We start from the raw sequence: 20,948 nt of genomic DNA, 5'->3' as shown, positions 1-20,948 counted from the left end.
CCTTGCACCACAAGGGACTGTTTTCGGTTTGTTTTGTTCATCGTTGTTTTTGTGTAGCCTGTTTTCTCTATTCGTGCGTTCTTCTTGTTTCATGTAAGTTCGTCGTCTAGGTCTGTCTACACCGTTTGTTGTTTTGTTAGTTTATTCAAGTTCGTGTTTTTTCGTTAATAAATATGTGTTCAGACTCCACTGCGCCTTGGTTCGATAAATACTCCTCCTTTTCTGATGAAGAGAAGGAGGACCGCAGTTACAGAATCACCCACCACGCTAAGACCAAGCGGCAAGGGAATGCTCAACAGAGCAACAAGGACTCCTGGACTTGGGAGGAGATCCTGGATGGTAGAGGACCTTGGGCTCAGCCAGGGGAATATCGCCGTCCCAAGGAGGAGTTGGAAGCAGCGAAGGCTGAGAGGCGCTGGTATGAGGAGGCAGCGCGGCGACGCGGTTGGGAGCCCGTGAGTCAGACCCAAAAATTTCTTGGGGGGGCACACGAGGAGTGTGGCAAAGCCGGGTAGGATACCCGAGCCAACTCCCCGTGCTTACCGTGGAGGTAGAAGGCGTTGTACTGGTAAGACACCGTGTTATGCGGTAAAGCGCACGGTGTCCCCAGTACGCGTGCTTAGCCCAGTGCGGGCTATTCCACCTTGCCGCACTAGGAGGGCTAAGTTGGGCATCGAGCCGGATGTCATGAAGCCGGCCCAACGTATCTGGCCTCCAGTACGTCTCCTCGGGCCGGCGTACATGGCACCAGCCTTACAGGTGGTGTCCCCGGTTCGCCTGCATAGCCCAGTGCGGGCTATTCCACCTCGCCGCACTGGCAGGGCTACGGGGACCATTCAACCTGGTAGGGTTGGGGAGGCTCGGTGCTCAAGAGCACGTGTCCTCCTTCACGGTCCGGTAGACCCGGTGCCACCTCCATGTACCAGTCCTCCGGTGGCAGCCCCCCGTACCAGGCTGTCTCTCCGGGTTCTCTCTCCTGCTGTTTCCTCCTCTCCAGCGCAGCCAGTGCCTAGACCACGCACCAGGCTGTCTCTCCTTCTCCTCCCTACAGAGCCGTCCTGCCATGACCAGCCAGAGCCGTCCTGCCATGACCAGCCAGAGCCGTCCTGCCATGACCAGCCAGAGCCGTCCTGCCATGACCAGCCAGAGCCGTCCTGCCATGACCAGCCAGAGCCGTCCTGCCATGACCAGCCAGAGCCGTCCTGCCATGACCTGCCAGAGCCGTCCATTCAGGACCTGCCAGAGCCGTCCATTCAGGACCTGCCAGAGCCGTCCAGCCAGGACCTGCCAGAGCCGTCCAGCCAGGGCCTGCCAGAGCCGTCCAGCCAGGACCTGCCAGAGCCGTCCAGCCAGGACCTGCCAGAGCCGTCCAGTCAGGACCTGCCAGAGCCGTCCAGCCAGGACCTGCCAGACCCGTCCAGCCAGGACCTGCCAGAGCCGTCCAGCCAGGACCTGCCAGAGCCGTCCAGCCAGGACCTGCCAGAGCCGTCCAGCCAGGACCTGCCAGAGCCGTCCAGCCAGGACCTGCCAGAGCCGTCCAGCCAGGACCTGCCAGAGCCGTCCAGCCAGGACCTGCCAGAGTCCCTCAGCCAGGATCTGCCAGAGTCCCTCAGCCAGGATCTGCCAGAGTCCCTCAGCCAGGATCTGCCAGAGTCCCTCAGCCAGGATCTGCCAGAGTCCCTCAGCCAGGATCTGCCAGAGTCCCTCAGCCAGGATCTGCCAGAGTATATCAGCCGGGACCTGCCCCTTGTCCCGGTGCTGCTCTTTATCCTGGTGCTGCCCCTTATCCTGGTGCTGCCCCTTATCCTGGTGCTGCCCCTTATCCCGGTGCTGCCCCTTATCCCGGTGCTGCCCCTTGTCCCGGTGCTGCCCCTTGTCCCGGTGCTGCCCCTTGTCCCGGTGCTGCCCCTTGTCCCGGTGCTGCCCCTTGTCCCGGTGCTGCCCCTTGTCCCGGTGCTGCCCCTTGTCCCGGTGCTGCCCCTTCTCCCGGTGCTGGCCATTCATTTAGGGGATGTTAGTTTAAGGGTGGTCATTGGGAGGGGAAGACAGAAGCGGGGAGTGACTATGGTGGTGTGGGGACAGCGTCCAGAGCCGGAGCCACCACCGTGGTCAACTGCCCACCCAGACCCTCCCCTGGACTTTGTGCTGGTGCGCCCGGCGTTCGCACCTTGAGGGGGGGGTTCTGTAACGGTCCTGACCTGTTTTATGTTGTTTTTTGTATGTGTTTAGGTCAGGGCATGTGTTTTGGGTGGGCAGTCTATGTTATCTGTTTCTATGTTGGTTTTGGTTGCCTGGTATGGCTCTTAATTAGAGGCAGGTGTTTTGCGTTCTCCTCTAATTAAGAGTCATATTTAGGTAGGGTGTTCTCACTGTTTGTTTGTGGGTGATTGTCTTCCGTGTTTGTGTATGTCGTTGCACCACACGGGACTGTTTTCGGTTTGTTTTGTTCATCGTTGTTTTTGTGTAGCCTGTTTTCTCTATTCGTGCGTTCTTCTTGTTTCATGTAAGTTCGTCGTCTAGGTCTGTCTACACCGTTTGTTGTTTTGTTAGTTTATTCAAGTTCGTGTTTTTTCGTTAATAAATATGTGTTCAGACTCCACTGCGCCTTGGTTCGATAAATACTCCTCCTTTTCTGATGAAGTGAAGGAGGACCGCCGTTACATTATGATATATTTTTCGACTGTCTTTTTTTCAATTTATTCAATGTGTTTCTATGGGCTATAGTTGTAAAGGCCAAAAGTCTATATTTTATCAAATAAAGGGGTCCTAAAATTCTAAATCAAATAGCTAAATGATCCATGGTATGGCCATCTTAAAACAATTACATATGTTAGCTTAGTAGATGCTGTCGGAATATGGGCAGGGACTCGAGGACAGAGAAGAGCTTGGACTGGGCTGCCCTCCCGTAGGGGTGGGTGGGCCAAGAGACCAGAGGTGGCTGCTCGGGTTGGGGTGAAGGATTTGAACATAGCCTGAAGTTAGGGAGGGAAGTTCCTCTTGCTGCTCCGTAGGCAAGCACCATGGTCTTGGAGTAGATGCGAGCTTCGACTGGAAGCCAGCGAATTGTGTGGAGGAACGGGGTGACATGGGAGCACTTGGGAAGGTTGAAAACCAGGAGGGCTGTAGTCCAGACAAGAGATGACAAGTGCCTGGATTAGGACCTGCTCCGCTTCTTGTGTGAAGTAGTGTCATACTCTACAGATGTTATAGAGCATGAACCTGCAGAAGCGAGTCACTGCTTTGATGTTTGCAGAGAACGACAGGGTGTCCAGGGTCATGCCAAGGTTCTTTGCACTCTGGGAGGGTGACAGTGTGGAGTTGTAAACCATGATGGAGAGGTCTTTGAGCGGGCAGGCCTTCCCAGGGAGGAAGTGCAGCTCCGTCGAATTTGAGCTTTAGGTGGTCGGCCGACATGCAAGATGAGATATCTGCCAGGAACGCAGAGATGCGTGTCGCCACAATGGGTGTCAGAAGAGGGGGAAGGAGAAAAGTAGTTGACTGTCATTCGCATAGCAATGATATCAGGATATGTGAAGATATGACTGAGCCAAGTGTCTTGGTGTATAGAGAGAAGAGGAGAGGGCCTAGACCCAAGCCCTGGGGGACACCAGTAGTGAGAGTACGTGGTGCAGACACAGATCCTCTCCACGTCACCTGGTAAGAGCGGCCTGCCAGGTATGATGCAATCCAAGAGTGTACAGAGCCTGAGACGCCCTGCCCTGAGATAGTGGAGAAGAGGATCTGACAGTGTCAAAAGCAGCGGATAGATCTAGGAGGATGAGAACAGAGTCACTTTGGCAATACGCAGAGCCTCCGTGACACAGAGAAGAGCAGTCTCGTTTGAGAGACTGACTGGTTAGGGTCAAGAAGATCGTCCTGAGAGAGATAAGTCCTCAGTTGATCAGAGAAAGTGCTCTCAATTGTTTTGGAAAGAAAAGAAAGAAAGGATACAGGTCTATAGTTTTTGACGTCCAGATACAGTAAGTTGTGTTGGTTTCTTGAGGGGGGAGCGACTCGAGACATTTTAAAGTCAGAGGGGATGCAGCCAGTGGTCAGGGATGAGTTGATGAGGGAAGTGAGGAATGGGAGAAGGCCTCCAGAGATGGTCTGGAGTAGGGAGGAGATGGTGTTGAGTGGGCAGGTTTGTCGGGTCGCCAGACCTCACTAGTTGCAGGATTTCATTTGGAGAGAGTGGGGAAAACGGTCAATGGCATAGGGTAGTTCTGTGAGAGTGGGACCAGTGGACCTAATAGGCTGAGTGAATGAGGAGCGGCTGTCGTCAACCTGGGACCAGTCGTCGAGAGAGAGAGTGTGACAGCGCATGATCATCTGGGAAGAGGCTGAGTGGCTAGGGTTGGAGCAGAGGGAGAGAGGAAAGGAAACAAACTAGTGATCAGAGGGGGGTTGAAGTGAAATGAGTAGGCAAACAAGCTCAAGTAAAGATCAAGCATATAGCCTTGTGAATTGGAGGGGATTGGGAAAGGGTGAGGTCAAAAAAGGGGAAAGAGGAAGTTGGAAAGAAATGAATTGAAGGCAAATGTCGGGCGGTTAAAGTCGCCTAGTAAGAAGAGCAGTGAGCCATCGTCAGGGAATTAGCTTATCAAGATGTCAGGTTCATTGAGGGACTCTCCAAGGGCAACTGGTGTGTGATAGATGACAACAATGTTAAGCTTGACAAGTGACAGTGACAGCATGGAATTCAAATGAGATGAACAGGTGAGAGAGAGACTTTGTAATACATTTTGTACGACAATTAATAATGCTTCTGTAAATGACGTTTGTAAAACTCCCATATCTTGTAGTACATGACATGTTGCAAAAACAAACTTTTTTTGTTGCAAAAACTAAATTGGTGTTCTTGCTAGATATTTCAGGTCATATATATTGAATTCTGCACTGTAATGTAGGCTGAGGCTGTGAGATGCACAAAAGTAACAAATGCCATGAGGACATTCAACCCTTACTAAGCCAAATGGATTGGTCAGACTGCAGAACATTGGTGAATTTATTTTTCCATTTCCTTCAACATAAATGACTTAGCATTTTGAAATAGCCAAAAGCCCCCTGTAGATATTAGCATGCATAAAAGTGGTGTCCAAGTCAGTCATGAGTATCCTTGGTATGCAGATATTTTAAATGCTTGTTCTATCTATTCAATATACACCCACTAGGTGGTGATGTAACCTCATGTGTGTATTGTGAGGATGCATATTTGAGGTAGGAGATAGACATCACAAAGCAAGTTGTGCCTGAGATTTTTATTCAAATTTCCACAACACATTAAGTAAAAATATCAAACATTTTGAGGAATTTCATTCCGAACACAGGCATGCATAGCAACACATTTTAACAATGTATTTTTTTGACATTGGAACGATCACATCACCCAACCTTCATGGTCAATACTCAAACATTTTATCAACAATTCATCAAATCAGACAAAATAAAAATGTGAATTCACTTTTTAATAGAGATATAAAAGGAGAGCAAAATCAAAGGTACACTTAAAAACAAGTTTTGCATCAGAGTAAAATCAGACATTTAAATGAATATACAAGCTAAAATTTACACATAAGTACATGACAAAGTTCTACACTGAAATATAAGATTAACAAACATGTCCTATAATTTCAAAAACACGATTCTTGTATCACCTAATGATGGTAAACATACTAAAATAAAAATCTGTACAGATAGACTAGTGTTTGAGGCTTTTCAACCCCAAATCGTTTGTTGTACCTCTCTTCATAATCAATATATAAATATGCATTCAAAAGTCAAAAATTCTCTGTGCGTATGACACACGGCTTTAAATATAACTTTTTTTCAATTAAATATCAATTAAAATCTTAACAGTGGAAGTATTTTTCAAATTAAATCAATCAATCACATACCGGGAAAGGATGACACATTTATTTTGTCCCACAAACATGTTTGCATTATTAAACTGAAGGAGATGCTACTCTTGATTGTCTACCAGCAGTGCTGTATTTACCCTGTGTGAGGCAGGTTTAGGAGGAGAGAGACTGGGCACCGAACCAAACTCATTTGACGTGTTCGGCGGTGTGTGACGAGCAGTAGAACTTCTTGTGCGTTATGAAGTTGGACAGGTTGTTGAACTGGATGTCGCAGGGACGGCAGTATTTGACGTTACCCTGTGTTGCCTGGGTGGAGCCGTTTAGGCTTCTTTTCACACAGGAAGGTAGGACCTCCTCTGTCTTAGACACTGCTGGGGAGGACCAGGATGAGGAAGTGCTGTTCTTGGGGTTGACAATGACAAGACTGTCTGAATCTGACAAGGATGATACTTGGCTGTCTGGGAGATGGGAATTAACAAGCTTGTTGTCCTGGAGTGTGTTCTCTGTGTTCTCAGGCTCCTGGCAGCCGTTTTGGGGCAATACACCTTGTGTTTCCTGGTAGCCATCAGGCATAGGCTGATCTTTTTCCACCTCACTCCCTTCATTGGGGCTCTGTCTCTGCTCGCTGAGCTCTCTCTGCATCACCACTGTACCTGTGGTGTAGTCGGCAGGCTTGATTCCATAAAAGGGTGAAATCTGTTCACCAGGTCGAATTTTCTTAAATAATGGAGGGTTAAATTCTTGGGACAGGAACTGGTCCCTGCTTTCCTCTTTGATGACAGCGAGCTGTTCCCCCTTAGTGCTACCTGTTTGAAAAGACACCTTATTGGCTCCATTGGTGACACATTTCTCCAGGTTTGTATCGTTGTCATCTAGTGGGTTGTTAAACCCTTCTCTTTTTACAACCTCAGATATTTTGTGATCTGGAGCAGTGATGGGGCAAGAGCTCAGTTTGTGCGTAAGGTAGTCTTCCACTTTGTTGAAGCTGATCTTGCACTCTGTGCACTCGTGATAGTCCGTGAGTCTTTTAGGAGCGGTCGATAATTTACCAGGGCTTGATGATAAACACTTTTTACTAAGATCGATAGGGCTGTCCCGATCATCTTGAGCTATGGCGTTGCACTGAGAGATCAGAGCTGATTTAGTGACAGGGAGATTAGCCTCTGGATTCTTAGGAACCATGCCAAGAAACAAGTTGTAACTGGGGTGAAACTGGTTACCATACATCTTCCCTGGGTCTTGGTACATGCCTCGCCCTCCAATGGATGCTATCCCAAAGTAATGTGGCTGATGACTCATGGGAGGCCTCTGTTGTTCATGGTCGGGAACACTAATTTCTAAGTCCTTCCTCCGTTTCCGCGTACGAACCATTCTCTGGGTGGCGGGCAGTTTGTTTCCATGCACTCGTTTCATGGGCGGGTCATGACGCGTGGCGCAGTAATACTGCTTATGAACCATGTAGGTCTCGGTACGACTAAAGGTGATCTTACAGGGCTCGCACGTTGTCTTGTTAGGGTCTGTCTCAGGCGTTTGGGATGTTTTGGGACTTGTCACATCTCCCTGTATAGAGGGGTTCTCATCTGAACTGGTGGGGGTGGAGGGGTTCTTCACGCTACCTGGGAGCTCAGCATGCACTTGTGCCTTCCCTTCCCCAACATCCAGTCCTGACAAGTTCAGGCGGGGGGACATGAGATGACTGTTGTGGTCAGATAGATGACCCTGACCCATGGTCATGCTGCCCAACCCACCCAAACCCCCACTTTTAGGGCTCCCTGTATCAGCCACTTTGTCCAGGACACTGGCGTAGTCATGTGGCTTGGTCACGTGCTGCCAACGGCTATTACAGTAGTCCTTTTTATGAACTAAGTAGTTGTCCAAGTTACCGAAAGTGATATTGCATTTGAAACACGTGGCCCCTTTGGGGACAAGGGTGCTGTACATGACATGAGGGGGGTAGTTGTTAGCATCTCCATGCCTCAGTCTACGGTGCACCAGCTCGGACATCTTAGCCAGGATCTCCGAGGCCTGGGGGGCGGCTGTTATGTCCTGTGAGAAGGGGAAAGGGGGTAAGAATGGCCCCATTGGGAAAGCTGCGGGGCCCATGTAGTTCTGGATGGGTGAGGATGCCTGGCGAGGGCTGGAGGGTTCCGATTTGACACTGGTGTAGGAGAAACTAGCCCTGCTTCCTGAGTTAGGGTCAGCTTTCACCGGGAAAGTCTCCATCTTCTCCAGCTCCGCATTGGGACTAGTCCTGGTATCAAGGATGCTACCCAGTACTGGGCTCTGAAGGAGCTCCTTCCCCCGTTTCACCATGGCCCGCTGGGGGCTCCTCTCCACGCTGCTGCCCTCCCTGGGAGAGTACTCTGTCTCGACCTGCCTGGGACCGTGCTGTCTGAGTGGGCTGTGGCTGTGTCCCTGATTCTCCCGGTGCTTGTCCAGTTCCCTGGGGGAGGTGAAGCTGAAGTGGCAGTGGGAACACCGGTAGCTTGTCTGAGACAGGTGGGAGAGAATGTGCTGCTGGAGGCTGGGGAGGGAGTCCGCTGTTAGTTCACAGACTGTGCATTTCATACTACTGCTGCCAGTGGACACCACCTCCTCCATCTTAACACCTGGGGAGAAGAAGACATTTTAGATTGTTAGTGCCTTCAGAAAGATCCACCCATTTACTTTTTTCACATTTTGTTCTGCTACGAATTGGGATTAAAATGTATTACATTTTTTTGTCAACAATCTACACAAAATTCTTGCACATTATTCTTTAAAAAAAAATCTTCGAGCTCTGTCATGTTGGTTGTTGATCATTGCTAGACAGCGATTTTCAAATCTTGCCATAGATTTTCAAGTCGGTTTGAGTCAAAACTGTATCTAGGCCACTCAGGAACATTCAATGTCGTCTTGGTAAGCAACTTCAGTGTATATTTGGCCTTGAGTTTAGGTTACTGTACTGCTGAAAGGTGAATGTGTCACACAGTGTCTGTTGGAAAGCAGACTGAATCAGGTTTTCTTCTAGGATTTTGCCTGTGCTTAGCTCTATTCTGTTTCTTTTTTTTAATAAAGCTTCATAGTCCTTGCCGATGGCAAGCATACCCATAACATGATGCAGCCACAACCATGCTTGAAAATATGAAGAGTGGTAATCAGTGATGTATTGTCTTGGATTTACCCCAAACATAACATAACACTAAGTTGACTGAGCCTTTAAACAGCTCGGGAAATTCCAGAAAATTATGTCATGGCTTTAGAAGCTTCTGATAGGCTAATTGACATAATTTGAGTCAATTGGAGGTGTACCTGTGGATGTATTTCAAGCCCTTGACATAATTTTCTGGATTTTTCCAAGCTGTTGAAAGGCAGTCAACTTAGTGTATGTAAATTCTGACCCACTGGAATTGTGAAACAATGAATTATAAGTGAAATAATCTGTCTGTAAACAATTGTTGGAAAAATGACTTGTGTCATGCACAAAGTAGATGTCCTAACCGACTTGCCAAAACTATAGTTTGTTAACAAGACATTTGTGGAGTGGTTGACAAACTAGTTTTCATGACTCATCATCCAGAACGCCGCAGCCCGTCTGGTGTTCAACCTTCCCAAGTTCTCTCACGTCACCCCGCTCCTCCGCTCTCTCCACTGGCTTCCAGTTGAAGCTCGGATCCGCTACAAGACCATGGTGCTTGCCTACGGAGCTGTGAGGGGAACGGCACCTCAGTACCTTCAGGCTCTGATCAGGCCCTACACCCAAACAAGGGCACTGCGTTCATCCACCTCTGGCCTGCTCGCCTCCCTACCACTGAGGAAGTACAGTTCCCGCTCAGCCCAGTCAAAACTGTTCGCTGCTCTGGCACCCCAATGGTGGAACAAACTCCCTCACGACGCCAGGACAGCGGAGTCAATCACCACCTTCCGGAGACACCTGAAACCCCACCTCTTCAAGGAATACCTAGGATAGGATAAAGAAATCCTTCTGACCCCCCCCCCCCCCCCCCCCTTAAAAGATTTAGATGCACTATTGTAAAGTGGCTGTTCCACTGGATGTCATAAGGTGAATGCACCAATTTGTAAGTCGCTCTGGATAAGAGCGTCTGCTAAATTACTTAAATGTAAATGTAATGTAAATGTAATGACTCCAGCCTAAGTGTATGTAAACTTCCGACTTCAACTGTATGTCTTCTCTGTTGAAATCAAGGTCAATAATAATAAATAGGAGGAACAGACACAGTTCTGGCACTGCAACAGAGATTGCTCGTTGATCCTAGAAATACAAGGATGCGACTCCACCTAATTGGAAGGTATAAATATATGATTCTGTGAATTATATGAGTGCTTGTATGAGTGCTTTTGCCCAGTGTGTTGAATAAATCTAGTTGGACTTTTGGTATCCGACTAGATTTGTACCAGAACTTAGAACCTAACAATGTCAACATATTCTCCTCTCAGCTTACCATTGTGTGTGTTCAAGTGCATCTCCAAGGCCTGCTGTACTGATCCAGTTAAATTGCAGTGTGGGTAGGGGCCGGGTCCTACGTTGGGCATGTGATGGGGACCAGTCTTCCTGTCTAACTGCTCTGCCATCATGTCTGAGACTGAGTCCCGCTGTCTCCCACTGCAATAGTACATCAGATGAGCCTGCAGGTTCCTCTCACTGCGGTACCATATCCCACACGCCTTACAAGGGAAGATGTCCTCTGCAGAAAGACAAAGATGAGGTGAGTTCACCCCATTAGGCCTACCATGTGCAGTGCATTGAGCACTGGAAAAGCTGTCAGAGTCATGTGTATAGGTGGCAGGGAAGTATAGGCGCAGGAGAATCAAACTTAATGAAATGGAGTTGTTTAATGACTGTGAACAAAACATAACTCCAAAACTATGAATAAAAATAAAACAAAGTGGGTACGAGGACTCATCGCGCGCCACTACAAACAACACGGAATCTGAATAACAAACAATCTCTGACAAAGACATGAAGGGAAACAGATGGTTAAATACACAACAGGTAATGAATGGGATGGAAACCAGGTGTGTAGGAAGACAAGACAAAACCAATGAAAAATGGATCAATGATGGCTAGAAGACCGGTGACGTCGAGCGCCGAGCACCGCCCGAACAAGGAGAGGCTTCGACTTTGGGAGAAGTCGTGACAAAAGCATTATAAATCTAACCAATCATGATGGATACACACACATAGACATTAGAATCACATCTCACTGTACTCAATCGACTCTCTAAAAAACATCAGTGCGGTCTCTTGGGTGAGGAAAGCGTTTTAGCTTAAGTTAACTTGAATTTTTCACCAGGGCTGGAATAGACTGTCAAACAGCGATGACCTGAACCCAATAGACCTTAATCAGAGTAAATGGGCTGTTATTTGATGGGGGGTGCTGTCAATGTGGGTGAAGAGTAAATACTTAATTTCAACACAAACTGAAGGTCAAGGAGAACCCGTTGGGTCTTATACCTGCCAAACAGACTCATCTAAGCTGAGATAGCTAATTGATGATAGACAAACACACACACACATTCGCACGCACACACACAAAAACACACAAACCTACGTACACACACAAACACACACAATGGATGGACACATACCCACACGCACACACACACATCAACACAGTCGTGAAGAGGGCACAACAACGCCTCTTCCCTCTCAGGAGGCTGAAAAGATTTCTCAGCCTAGTCTCCTAGGCTTTAAGTTGTACTTACTGTTGACTATAGCGTTGGGAAGTATGGATGCCATGTTGGCCTGTTGGGGCAATAGTTGGATGGAGTCCAGCAATCTGGCCGGGTACATTCCCTCAGAGAGAGCTGCCTGGTTGACCGCCTGAAGACGGGAGTAGAAGTCCACAGCAAACGCAGCTAGCTCCTCTCCTTCCATGATGGGTTTGGTTGTAGTGCACCAAAGCTGTCCACCTGGGGGGAAAAAACGTGTTCTTCTTTGTAGTAATCAGGTAGAAGCTGTGTACTTATAATATCTGAATATTAGTTAAAAGATGTATTGTAGAAAAAAAGACTATGCCTGCACTAGTACTCCAATGTTGTATCGTAAAGTATATGGTAGGCTCTCTGCTTCAGTTCGCACACTGTGCAATTGCTTAGGGCTTAGGCTACATGATTAATAAGTCATATTCAGATACACCAGCTTGAAAATTAATTAAAGGAATTCACTCTGTGCAAGTCAAACATGAGTAAAACCCATGCAGTCCACCGCATTCAATATAAACTCAGCAAAAACAGAAACGTCCCTTGTTCAGGACCCTGTCTTTCAAAGATAATTCGTAAAAATCTAAATAACTTCCCAGATCTTCATTGTAAAGGATTTAAACACTGTTTCCCATGCTTGTTCAATGAACCATAAACAATTAATGAACATGCACCTGTGGAACGGTCGTTAAGACACTAACAGCTTACAGACGGTAGGCAATTAAGGTCACAGCTATGAAAACTTAGGACACTAAAGAGGCCTTTCTATTGATTCTGGAAAACACCAAAAGAAAGATGCCCAGGGTCCCTGCTCATCTGTGTGAACGTGCCTTAGGCATACTGCAAGGAGTCATGAGGACTGCAGATGTGACCAGAGCAATAAATTGCAATGTCTGTACTGTGAGACGCCTAAGACAGCGCTACAGGGAGACAGGACGGACAGCTGATCGTCCTCGCAGTGGCAGACCACATGAAACAAAAACCTGCACAGGATCGGTACATCCGAACATCACACCTGCGGAACAGGTACAGGATGGCCACAACAACTGCCCGAGTTACACCAGGAACGCACAATCCCTCCATCAGTGCTCTGTCCGCAATAGGCTGAGAGAGGCTGGACTGAGGGCTTGTAGGCCTGTTGTAAGGCAGGTCCTCAACAGACATCACTGGCAACAGTGTTGCTTATGGGCACAAAGCCACCGTCGCTGGACCAAACAGGACTGGAGAAAAGTGCTCTTCACTGACGAGTCGCGGTTTTGTCTCACCAGGGGTGATGATGGTCAGATTTGCGTTTATCGTCGAAGGAATGAGCGTTACACCGAGGCCTGTAACTCTGGAGCGGGATCGATTTGGAGGTGGAGGGTCCGTCATGGTCTGGGGCGGTGTGTCACAGCATCATTGGACTGAGCTTGTTGTCAATGCAGGCAATCTCAACGCTGTGCGTTACAGGGAAGACATCCTCCTCCCTCATGTGGTACCCTTCCTGCAGGCTCATGCCATGGCCAGCGAAGAGCCCTGATCTCAATCCCATTGAGCACGTCTGGGACCTGTTGGATCGGAGGGTGAGGGCTAGAGCCATTCCCCCCAGAAATGTCTGGGAACTTGCAGGTGCCTTGGTGGAAGAGTGGGGTAACATCTCACAGCAAGAACTGGCAAATCTGGTGCAGTCCATGAAGAGAAGATGCACTGCAGTACTTAATGCAGCTGGTGGCCACACCAGATACTGTTACTTTTGATTTTAACCCCCCCTTTGTTCAGGGACACATTTTTAAATTTCTGTTAGTCACATGTCTGTGGAACTTGTTCAGTTTATGTCTCAGTTGTTGAATCTTGTTATGTTCATACAAATATTTACACATGTTAAGTTTGCTGAAAATAAACAAAGTTGACAGTGAGAGGACGTTTCTTTTTTTTTGCTGAGTTTACATCCTAGAACAAACACTTTTCATATGAAAGTCCTGGAAAATCTAATTCTAGAAGCCTTGGCATGGAACATTCCACAGGAGGCCAGAGAACAAACTAATTAGGCAGAAGAACAAGAAAGGAGGGCTTTGGAGCCATGATAACATTTCTCTCTCTCCCAATGACAGCCTCTCCATCTTTTAATATGACTATTTACAAAAGTCTGGCTGCCGAGATAACGAGCTAACCATGATACTTTGGAGCTAAACACTAGAAGAAAAACACAGGGTACTGACAGACCAGCTGGACAATGCTTCTGCTGGATTCTAGTACCTCTCCATTTGAAGATGTGCATGGCAAACACACAAAACAATCATACGCATGGAACTAGTATGATTGACTTCAGCTAAAGCCCTAACCTTATGTTGAGAATATAAGGCTCTGACAATTGCTATTTCAACATTACGTGTATATGTTCACCCATTACATGTAATGTGATGGATTCACTTAACCTTCGAATTATAATTGCAGGTGATTTCTTAGCAAGGTACTACATTTTAAAATATACTGTTTATAGTAACAAGTAAGAATTCAAAGAAAATTCTGCCAATCACTTCTCAAAGCCAAGCAGCAACAGCAGCAACAAAGGTTTGTAAAGGATGAAATTGGCCTGTATCACAACCGGCCGTGATTGGGAGTCCCATAGGGCGGTGCACAATTGGCCCAGCGTCGTCCGGGTTTGGCCGGTGTAGGCTGTCTTTGTTAATAAGAATTTGTTCTTAACTTCTTATGACTGCATAAAAACATCCTAAAGATTGATTCAATATATCGTTTGACATGTTTCTACTGACTGTTACGGAACTTTTTGACATTTCGTCTGCTTTTAGTGAACACGCTTCCTGACTTTGGATTTGTTTACCAAACACACTAATAACAATAGCTATTTGGACATAAATAATGGACATTACCGAACAAAACAAACATTTCTTGTGGAAGTGGGAGTCCTGGGAGTGCATTCCGACGAAGATCAGCATAGGTAAGTGAAGATTTATAATGCTATTTATAACTTTTGTTGACTCCACAATTTGGCGGGTAACTGTATGGCTTCCTTTTGTGGCTGCACGCTATTCTCAGATTATTGAATATTGTGCTTTTGCCGTAAAGCTTTTTGAAATCTGACACAGCGGTTGCATTAAGAACAAGTGTATCTTTAATTCTATGTAAAACATGTATCTTTCATCAAAGTTTATGAGTATTTCTGTTATTTGATGTGGCTCTCTGCAATTTCTCCGGATATTTTGGAGGCATTTCTGAACATGGTGCCAATGTAAACTGAGGTTTTTGGATATAAATATGAACTTTATCGAACAAAACATGCATGTATTGTGTAACATGAAGTCCTATGAGTATCAGCTGATGAAGATCATCAAAGGTTAGTGATGAATTTTATCTCTTTCAGCTTTTTGTGACTCCTGTCTGGCTGGAAAAATGGCTGTGTTTTTCTGTGATTTTGCGGTGACCTAACATAATCGTTTGTGGTGCTTTCGCTGTAAAGCCTTTTTGAAATCGGACACTGTGGTAGGATTAACAAGAAGTGTGTCTTTAAAATGGTGTGAAATACTTGTATGCTTGAGGAATTTTAATTATAAGATTTCTGTTGTTTGAATTTGGTGCCCTGCACTTTCACTGGCTGTTGTCATATCGATCCCGTTCACGGGATTGCAGTTAACTGACTTGCCTATGTAACAGTTTAACTTTAGTCCGTCCCCTCGCGCGAACCAGGGACCCTCTGCACACATCAACAACAGTCACCCACGAAGCATCGTTACCCATCGCTCCACAAAATCCGCGGCCCTTGCAGAGCAATGGGAACCACTACTTCAAGGTCTCAGAGCAAGTGACGTCACCGATTGAAAGGCTATTAGCGCGCACCACCGCTAACTAGCTAGCCATTTCACATTGGTTACACCTAGTTAAATAAAAAATCTGCCATTCCTTTCTTTCCCTTGTAACAGTTGATCAAGAGGTGACACCTCTTCTCCACAAGGTGGCGCTCTCTCCGTGGATTACTGTTTCCACACTGCACTTCGTCATAAACAAGCAATGAGATGAGAATTACGAGTATTTCAACATTTTGTTAGAATCTGATTTGTCTCTAATTCACAATTTTCTTGCTCATATACCAGAATCAATTCCATCCTCGGTCAGGGAATCCAAATTACAGAGATTCACATGACATTAGACATACCGTAGCATACAGAGGGGAGTAGCCTAACATACTTTGACCGTTACGCTTTAACATCAGTCACTTTTTACAAATCTAATTTTATTGGTAACATACACATATTTAGGAGATGTTCTTTTTTATTTTTTTTAACTAGGCAAGTCAGTTAAGAACAAATATTTATTTACAATGACGGCCTACCCCGGCCAAACCTAGACGACGCTGGGCCAATTGTGCGCCGCACTATGGCACTCCAAATCACAGCAGGAAGTAATACAGCCTGGATTCAAACCAGGGACAATTCTTGCACTGAGATGCAGTGCCTTAGACCGCTGCGCCACTCAGGAGTTATTGTGAGAGTAACGAAATGCTTGTTTTGGACTATTAAAACCAGCGTTAAATGGACACTACAGTGGTAATAGGCTGCCCTTGCTACTTTGTTATGATTAGCTCCCCAGGAGGCCTAGACCGTTTATGTTCAAAAATCTATTAAATTGGAACTCTGAACTCTAAAACTATGTTTCAGAGTGCAGTTTCCCTTAGCTTGAACCACAAATCAAAAGCTTGCACTGAGAACAAAACGGCAACCTCCATTAGTGAAGATGGGACTGCATGATTCACAGGAGGGGGAGGGAAGGGGCGGGCCCCCGCCCCGGGTACCATTCTGTCATCCTGGCACGGTCTCTGAACCCCCCTCCATTCCCCCTCCATCCAACCCACACCCCCCCTGGTATCAGCACGCTGCCATCTGCGCCCTGCACCTGTGTCCTCATTGATCGCAATGCCAGAGCACTAGATCAAACAGACAGCGGAGAGGACAGCAGCACGAGGCAACTGAACATCCGCTACAATCCCAGGGCCAGGATGCTTGTTTAGGGGTAACGCATATTTGATATTCATATTTATTTTCCATCCTACATATGGGTGGGGCCAGGGGGTGGGGGTGCAGTGAGTTTTGAGGGTCTTAACGCATATTTAAAGAAAATTCAACCTGTGTCCAATTCTCTCATTTTTTGTTGGAAGAGCGAGTTGAGTGAGTTTCTTGATGGACTGTTATTGGTGTGGGTAACCTGCTGCTGTCAGTCCGCTGATGCTTTACTGGCTGGATGAGCTGAGCTCCTGCAAAGTGACAGTCAGACAGACAGCCCTCTCCTAGTCTCCATCTAACTCTTGTGTTCCTAGATTGCCTCACAGTACATGAGCCAACAAACTTCCACTCCCTTTGGTCTTTGTTTCCTCTCTTCCAACACAGACACAAAGACCCAGAGCCAACAAATGTCCACTTCCATCTAAATGATGTTCTTTTAGATGGAAGTCTTAAAAGTTACGGCATTGTAGTGGGTTTGTGGGATTGATGTAACAAGGAGGCTCCTCCAGGGAGGAAGAGGAGGACAGTCCTCCTCATGATTTTAAAGGAACATTCTGTTGTCCAGATCACATGACAAACATGTAGGACTGTGAAAACTGCTTCCAAAGGTTGTTCTGTAGATCAAAAGTTATGTATGGTTATGTTCCAGATTTGACCCTCAGTGACCCTGAGCTTCTCCCCTTACTACTGTCAGAGAACCATGAGTAGAAGTCATGAGTAGGATGGCTGCTGCAAGCAATGACCCCCTTGCAGAGTTGGACAAGTACAACTTTTATCAAGTTTTGTTGAATAATCAGAATCAGAATCAACTTTATTCGCCAAGTACATTTACACATAACCGGAATTTGACTGAGTGAGAAGGTGCTGCCAGCAGTAGACAATATACAAACAGAATACACAGAATACAATATCGGAACAGTAAACATAAATTATGAAACTCTGGAGTATAGGCTGATTAGTTCATCAGTTTTGTTGGGTGAATGCACGTTGGAGAGGAACAAGCCAGGAAGCGAAGCACAGAGGCCACGTCTCTGGCTCGTAGAACGACTCGTAGTCGTGGACGGTGTCCTTTCTCAATAGGCCGTGCATGAGGATAGAATATCGGGGCACGAACCAGTTGGCAACGTGTCCCTAGTAGCTCATCCAGCGTTAAAGTAGTCCGCATATTGGCGCAAATCAACGAGTCAACAAACAAAAAACCACAAAGATGTGAGCTGGGGAAGCTCGTGAAACACTGACTATGTGGAAACTACCCTGACTGTAATCACTACAGAGACAGAGGGCAGATCACTTTTGTCAAGTCGGTGGCCAATTGTCCGACTTGCGCCCACATGTTGACTGCGTGAACTTGACAAAAATCATGTGATCAAAGGTCATACAGTTTTGACTGCAGTCGACTGCACGTTTCTTCAGTTGCTCTTCACCAACTTCATCCTGCAACCATCACCTGCATTGTGGGAGACTCTGTTATCAGATTTTTCCCCCACACGCGAATGTGACCAAAGACTTGCCACAATTCATGTGTACAGTGGATATATATCAATTCATGTGATATTTGAGGCTCTCTCTTTCACCAATTGATTGTACAATGTACACACATATTTCCAGTTTGTGAGTGTGTGATATGGGGGTTGGAGACATGTTTATTTCAACATTTATAAAGAACAACTTTTATAAACAATGGCAACACTGCCATGTTGCACTGAACCTTGCTGTTGGAAAGCTAGTGCCAATCTAACACCCATCTAGCTTAGACACTCCTCCACGTACCTGCCTTCCCGACGCAAAGCATCATGGAAGCTGTAGTAATCTCATGATTCTAACAAATGACTTCCTGGCTGGATAAAAGGCAATTTTATTGTTTATTAGCGCGATTGTTTGTTTTTTCTTGGCCAATTTGGATAACTAGGGCCATTAACAATTTGCGGGGAAGTCTTGGAGACATGCTGCAGAACGTTCCTTTAAAACCAGTTAAATGTAACTAAATGTAATCGGAAATGTCATCTACGTAATCACCAAAAGTAACTATTTATCATGAGAGGGCCATAAACAATAACTATACTGAACAAAAATATAAACGCAACATGTAAACTGTTGGTTCCATTTTTCATTAAATAAAATAAAAGATCCCAGAAATGTTCCATACACACAAAAAGCTTATTTCTCTAAAATGTCTGTGAACATCCCTGTTAGTGAGCATTTCTCGTTTGCCAAGATAACCCATCTGCCTGACAGGTGTGGCATATCAAGAAGCTGATTAAACAGAATGATCATTACACAGCTGCACCTTCTGCTATGGACAATAAAAGCCCACTCTAAAATGTGCAGTTTTGTCACACAACACAATGCCATAGATGTCTCAAGTTTTGAAGGAGCGTGCAATTGGCATGCTGACTGCAGGAATGTCCAACAGAGCTGTTGCCAAATAATTGAATGTTAATTCCTCTACCATAAGCCAACTCCAACTTCATTTTAGAGAATTTGGCAGTACAACCAACGTTTCACAACCGCAGACCACGTGTAACCACGTCCAGGACCTCCATATCCGGCTTCTTCACCTATGGGATCGTCTGAGGAGGGGTGCTGAGGAGTATTTATGTCTGTAATAAAGCCCTTTTCTAGGGAAAAACTGATTCTGATTGGCTGGGCCTGGCTCCCCAATGGGTGGACCTGGCTCCCAAATGGGGGGGCCTGTACCCTCTCAGGCCCACCCGTGGCTGTGTCCCTGCCTAGTCATCTGAAATCCATAGATTAGGGCCTAATGAATTTATTTCAATTGAATGATTTCCTTATGAACTGTAACTCAGTAAAAGCTTTGAAATTGTTGCATGTTGTGTTTATATTCTTTTTTTCAGTATTGTAGTGCCGCATACTGAAAGAAATGTTCAAATCTCACCTTTCTGGTAGAAATGGTTATAAATTACTCTGAGGTTTAGTCCCTTTTGAAAACATAAGCTCAAGTACACAGTACAAATATGGTAGAAATATAAAAATATTATATGATTTATTTCCTATTCAACAAAACTATGAATAAGGCTTGAAATGACTTACAGTATATGCATTCTAAATATAGCCGAATCAAATTATAAAACTTACTAACTATAAGATTTCACTTTCCTTATAACTGTAAAATACATATTTGTATGTTTAGAGAAAATGTGCATATTTTCTCAAGGTCTTTCTTGATCAAAAGGGCAGCCACCATCACTGTAAACGTTTTTACAAAGCTCTAGCTTGGCTTCCTGAGCTCGTTCATCTTATATTACACTTGTCCGTCTATGAGAAATAGAAAGTGTTTTTTGTTTAAAATCTATATAAATTATTTTTGATTAATGGCTATAAATTGATCTCTGAATTTGCTACCATGCTGCGCTGTAATGTAACAATTGCAGGCATGTGCTTTATCTGTGGCTGCGGTGTAGGGTTCAGCCAGGAGTTGATAGACAGTCGGAAAAGCGAATGAAATGGTAGAAGGGAGATAGATCCCAGCTTCAAGTGGTTTCAGATTTCAGAAAAAAATATTAATATGTCTGTGGGAATTTGATCAATTTATAGGCAAAAATGTTGGTCGGAACCGGTACCAGAACCACGAAGGTCCCTTACATTTAAGAGGATAAATTATTAAGGAACCTAAAAACAATGTGAACAGAGAAACATATTCACCAGATCCACATATCAGTCCAATATGGGGTATAATTGATATTGATAGAGAGTTTCAAATAATGACAGAACAATGACCTATTCTTGTAAACCTTTGGATGGTCTTTTAAAAGTTGGTCAGAACACTCCACTGAGAAGTTCTTCATTCCTGCTTTTATTTTCAAAACTAGCTAAATAAATCACAATACATAGCTTTCTTGTGTTCTTCTGCTTAATTTACTACTGACGCATGGAATCAGTATAAAACCCTCACGGACAGCTAAATAAATATGAGCAGATTATACACCCCATTATCCTCCTCCAGTCCTCCCACCCTGAATCCCACAAGCATTCCGTAATGGAAAGCAATGTCTTCCACTTAACACACAGATCCAGACGCTCGCTATGATAGAGACCGGGGCTGCTCTGTTTATTAATGACGGATTTTGGAATGTTGGCGCAAAGCAGAACGTTATCAGCCCGCAAACAATCCCCACTGCCAATGGTTCCAACCCTGACAGGCTAGCCCTGTGCCTCATTAGCCCAGGCATATATCATCCAGAAGTTTATTATCAAATGTGACACCTGCATCTCCGAATGACACTTCCGCCTTCATTGGCATGTATTTGGGTGAGCGGTCTCCAAGGTGCTTTGTGGAGATTAAGAGGGAGAAAGACAGGGAGCGAGAGAATGAACGCTTATTTCATCATTTAGCAGGTCTGGACTGAATCCAAAGGAGTTTTTGTCTTGTTGT

At 45.7% G+C, this 20,948-nt stretch overlaps 1 protein-coding gene across 2 annotated transcripts in view; it reads right to left on the bottom strand.

Moving 5' to 3' along the window:
- Window positions 1-5,243: 5,243 nt before the first annotated feature.
- The window catches only part of LOC129819575 (zinc finger protein ZFPM2-like), a 102,036-nt gene continuing 86,331 nt past the window's right edge, over window positions 5,244-20,948 (bottom strand). For both annotated transcript variants that reach the window (XM_055875933.1, XM_055875934.1), the window contains 3 exons: window positions 11,565-11,771; window positions 10,301-10,543; window positions 5,244-8,467 (listed from right to left, as the gene is read on the bottom strand). In XM_055875933.1, coding sequence (XP_055731908.1) covers window positions 6,045-8,467; window positions 10,301-10,543; window positions 11,565-11,771 — 2,873 coding nt within the window. In that variant the 3' untranslated portion in view covers window positions 5,244-6,044. The remainder of the gene's footprint in view (window positions 8,468-10,300; window positions 10,544-11,564; window positions 11,772-20,948) is intronic.

Source organism: Salvelinus fontinalis, chromosome 22 (assembly GCF_029448725.1).
Source record: "Salvelinus fontinalis isolate EN_2023a chromosome 22, ASM2944872v1, whole genome shotgun sequence".
Taxonomy (NCBI): domain Eukaryota; kingdom Metazoa; phylum Chordata; class Actinopteri; order Salmoniformes; family Salmonidae; genus Salvelinus; species Salvelinus fontinalis.
This window is presented reverse-complemented; position numbering and strand designations above follow the sequence as displayed.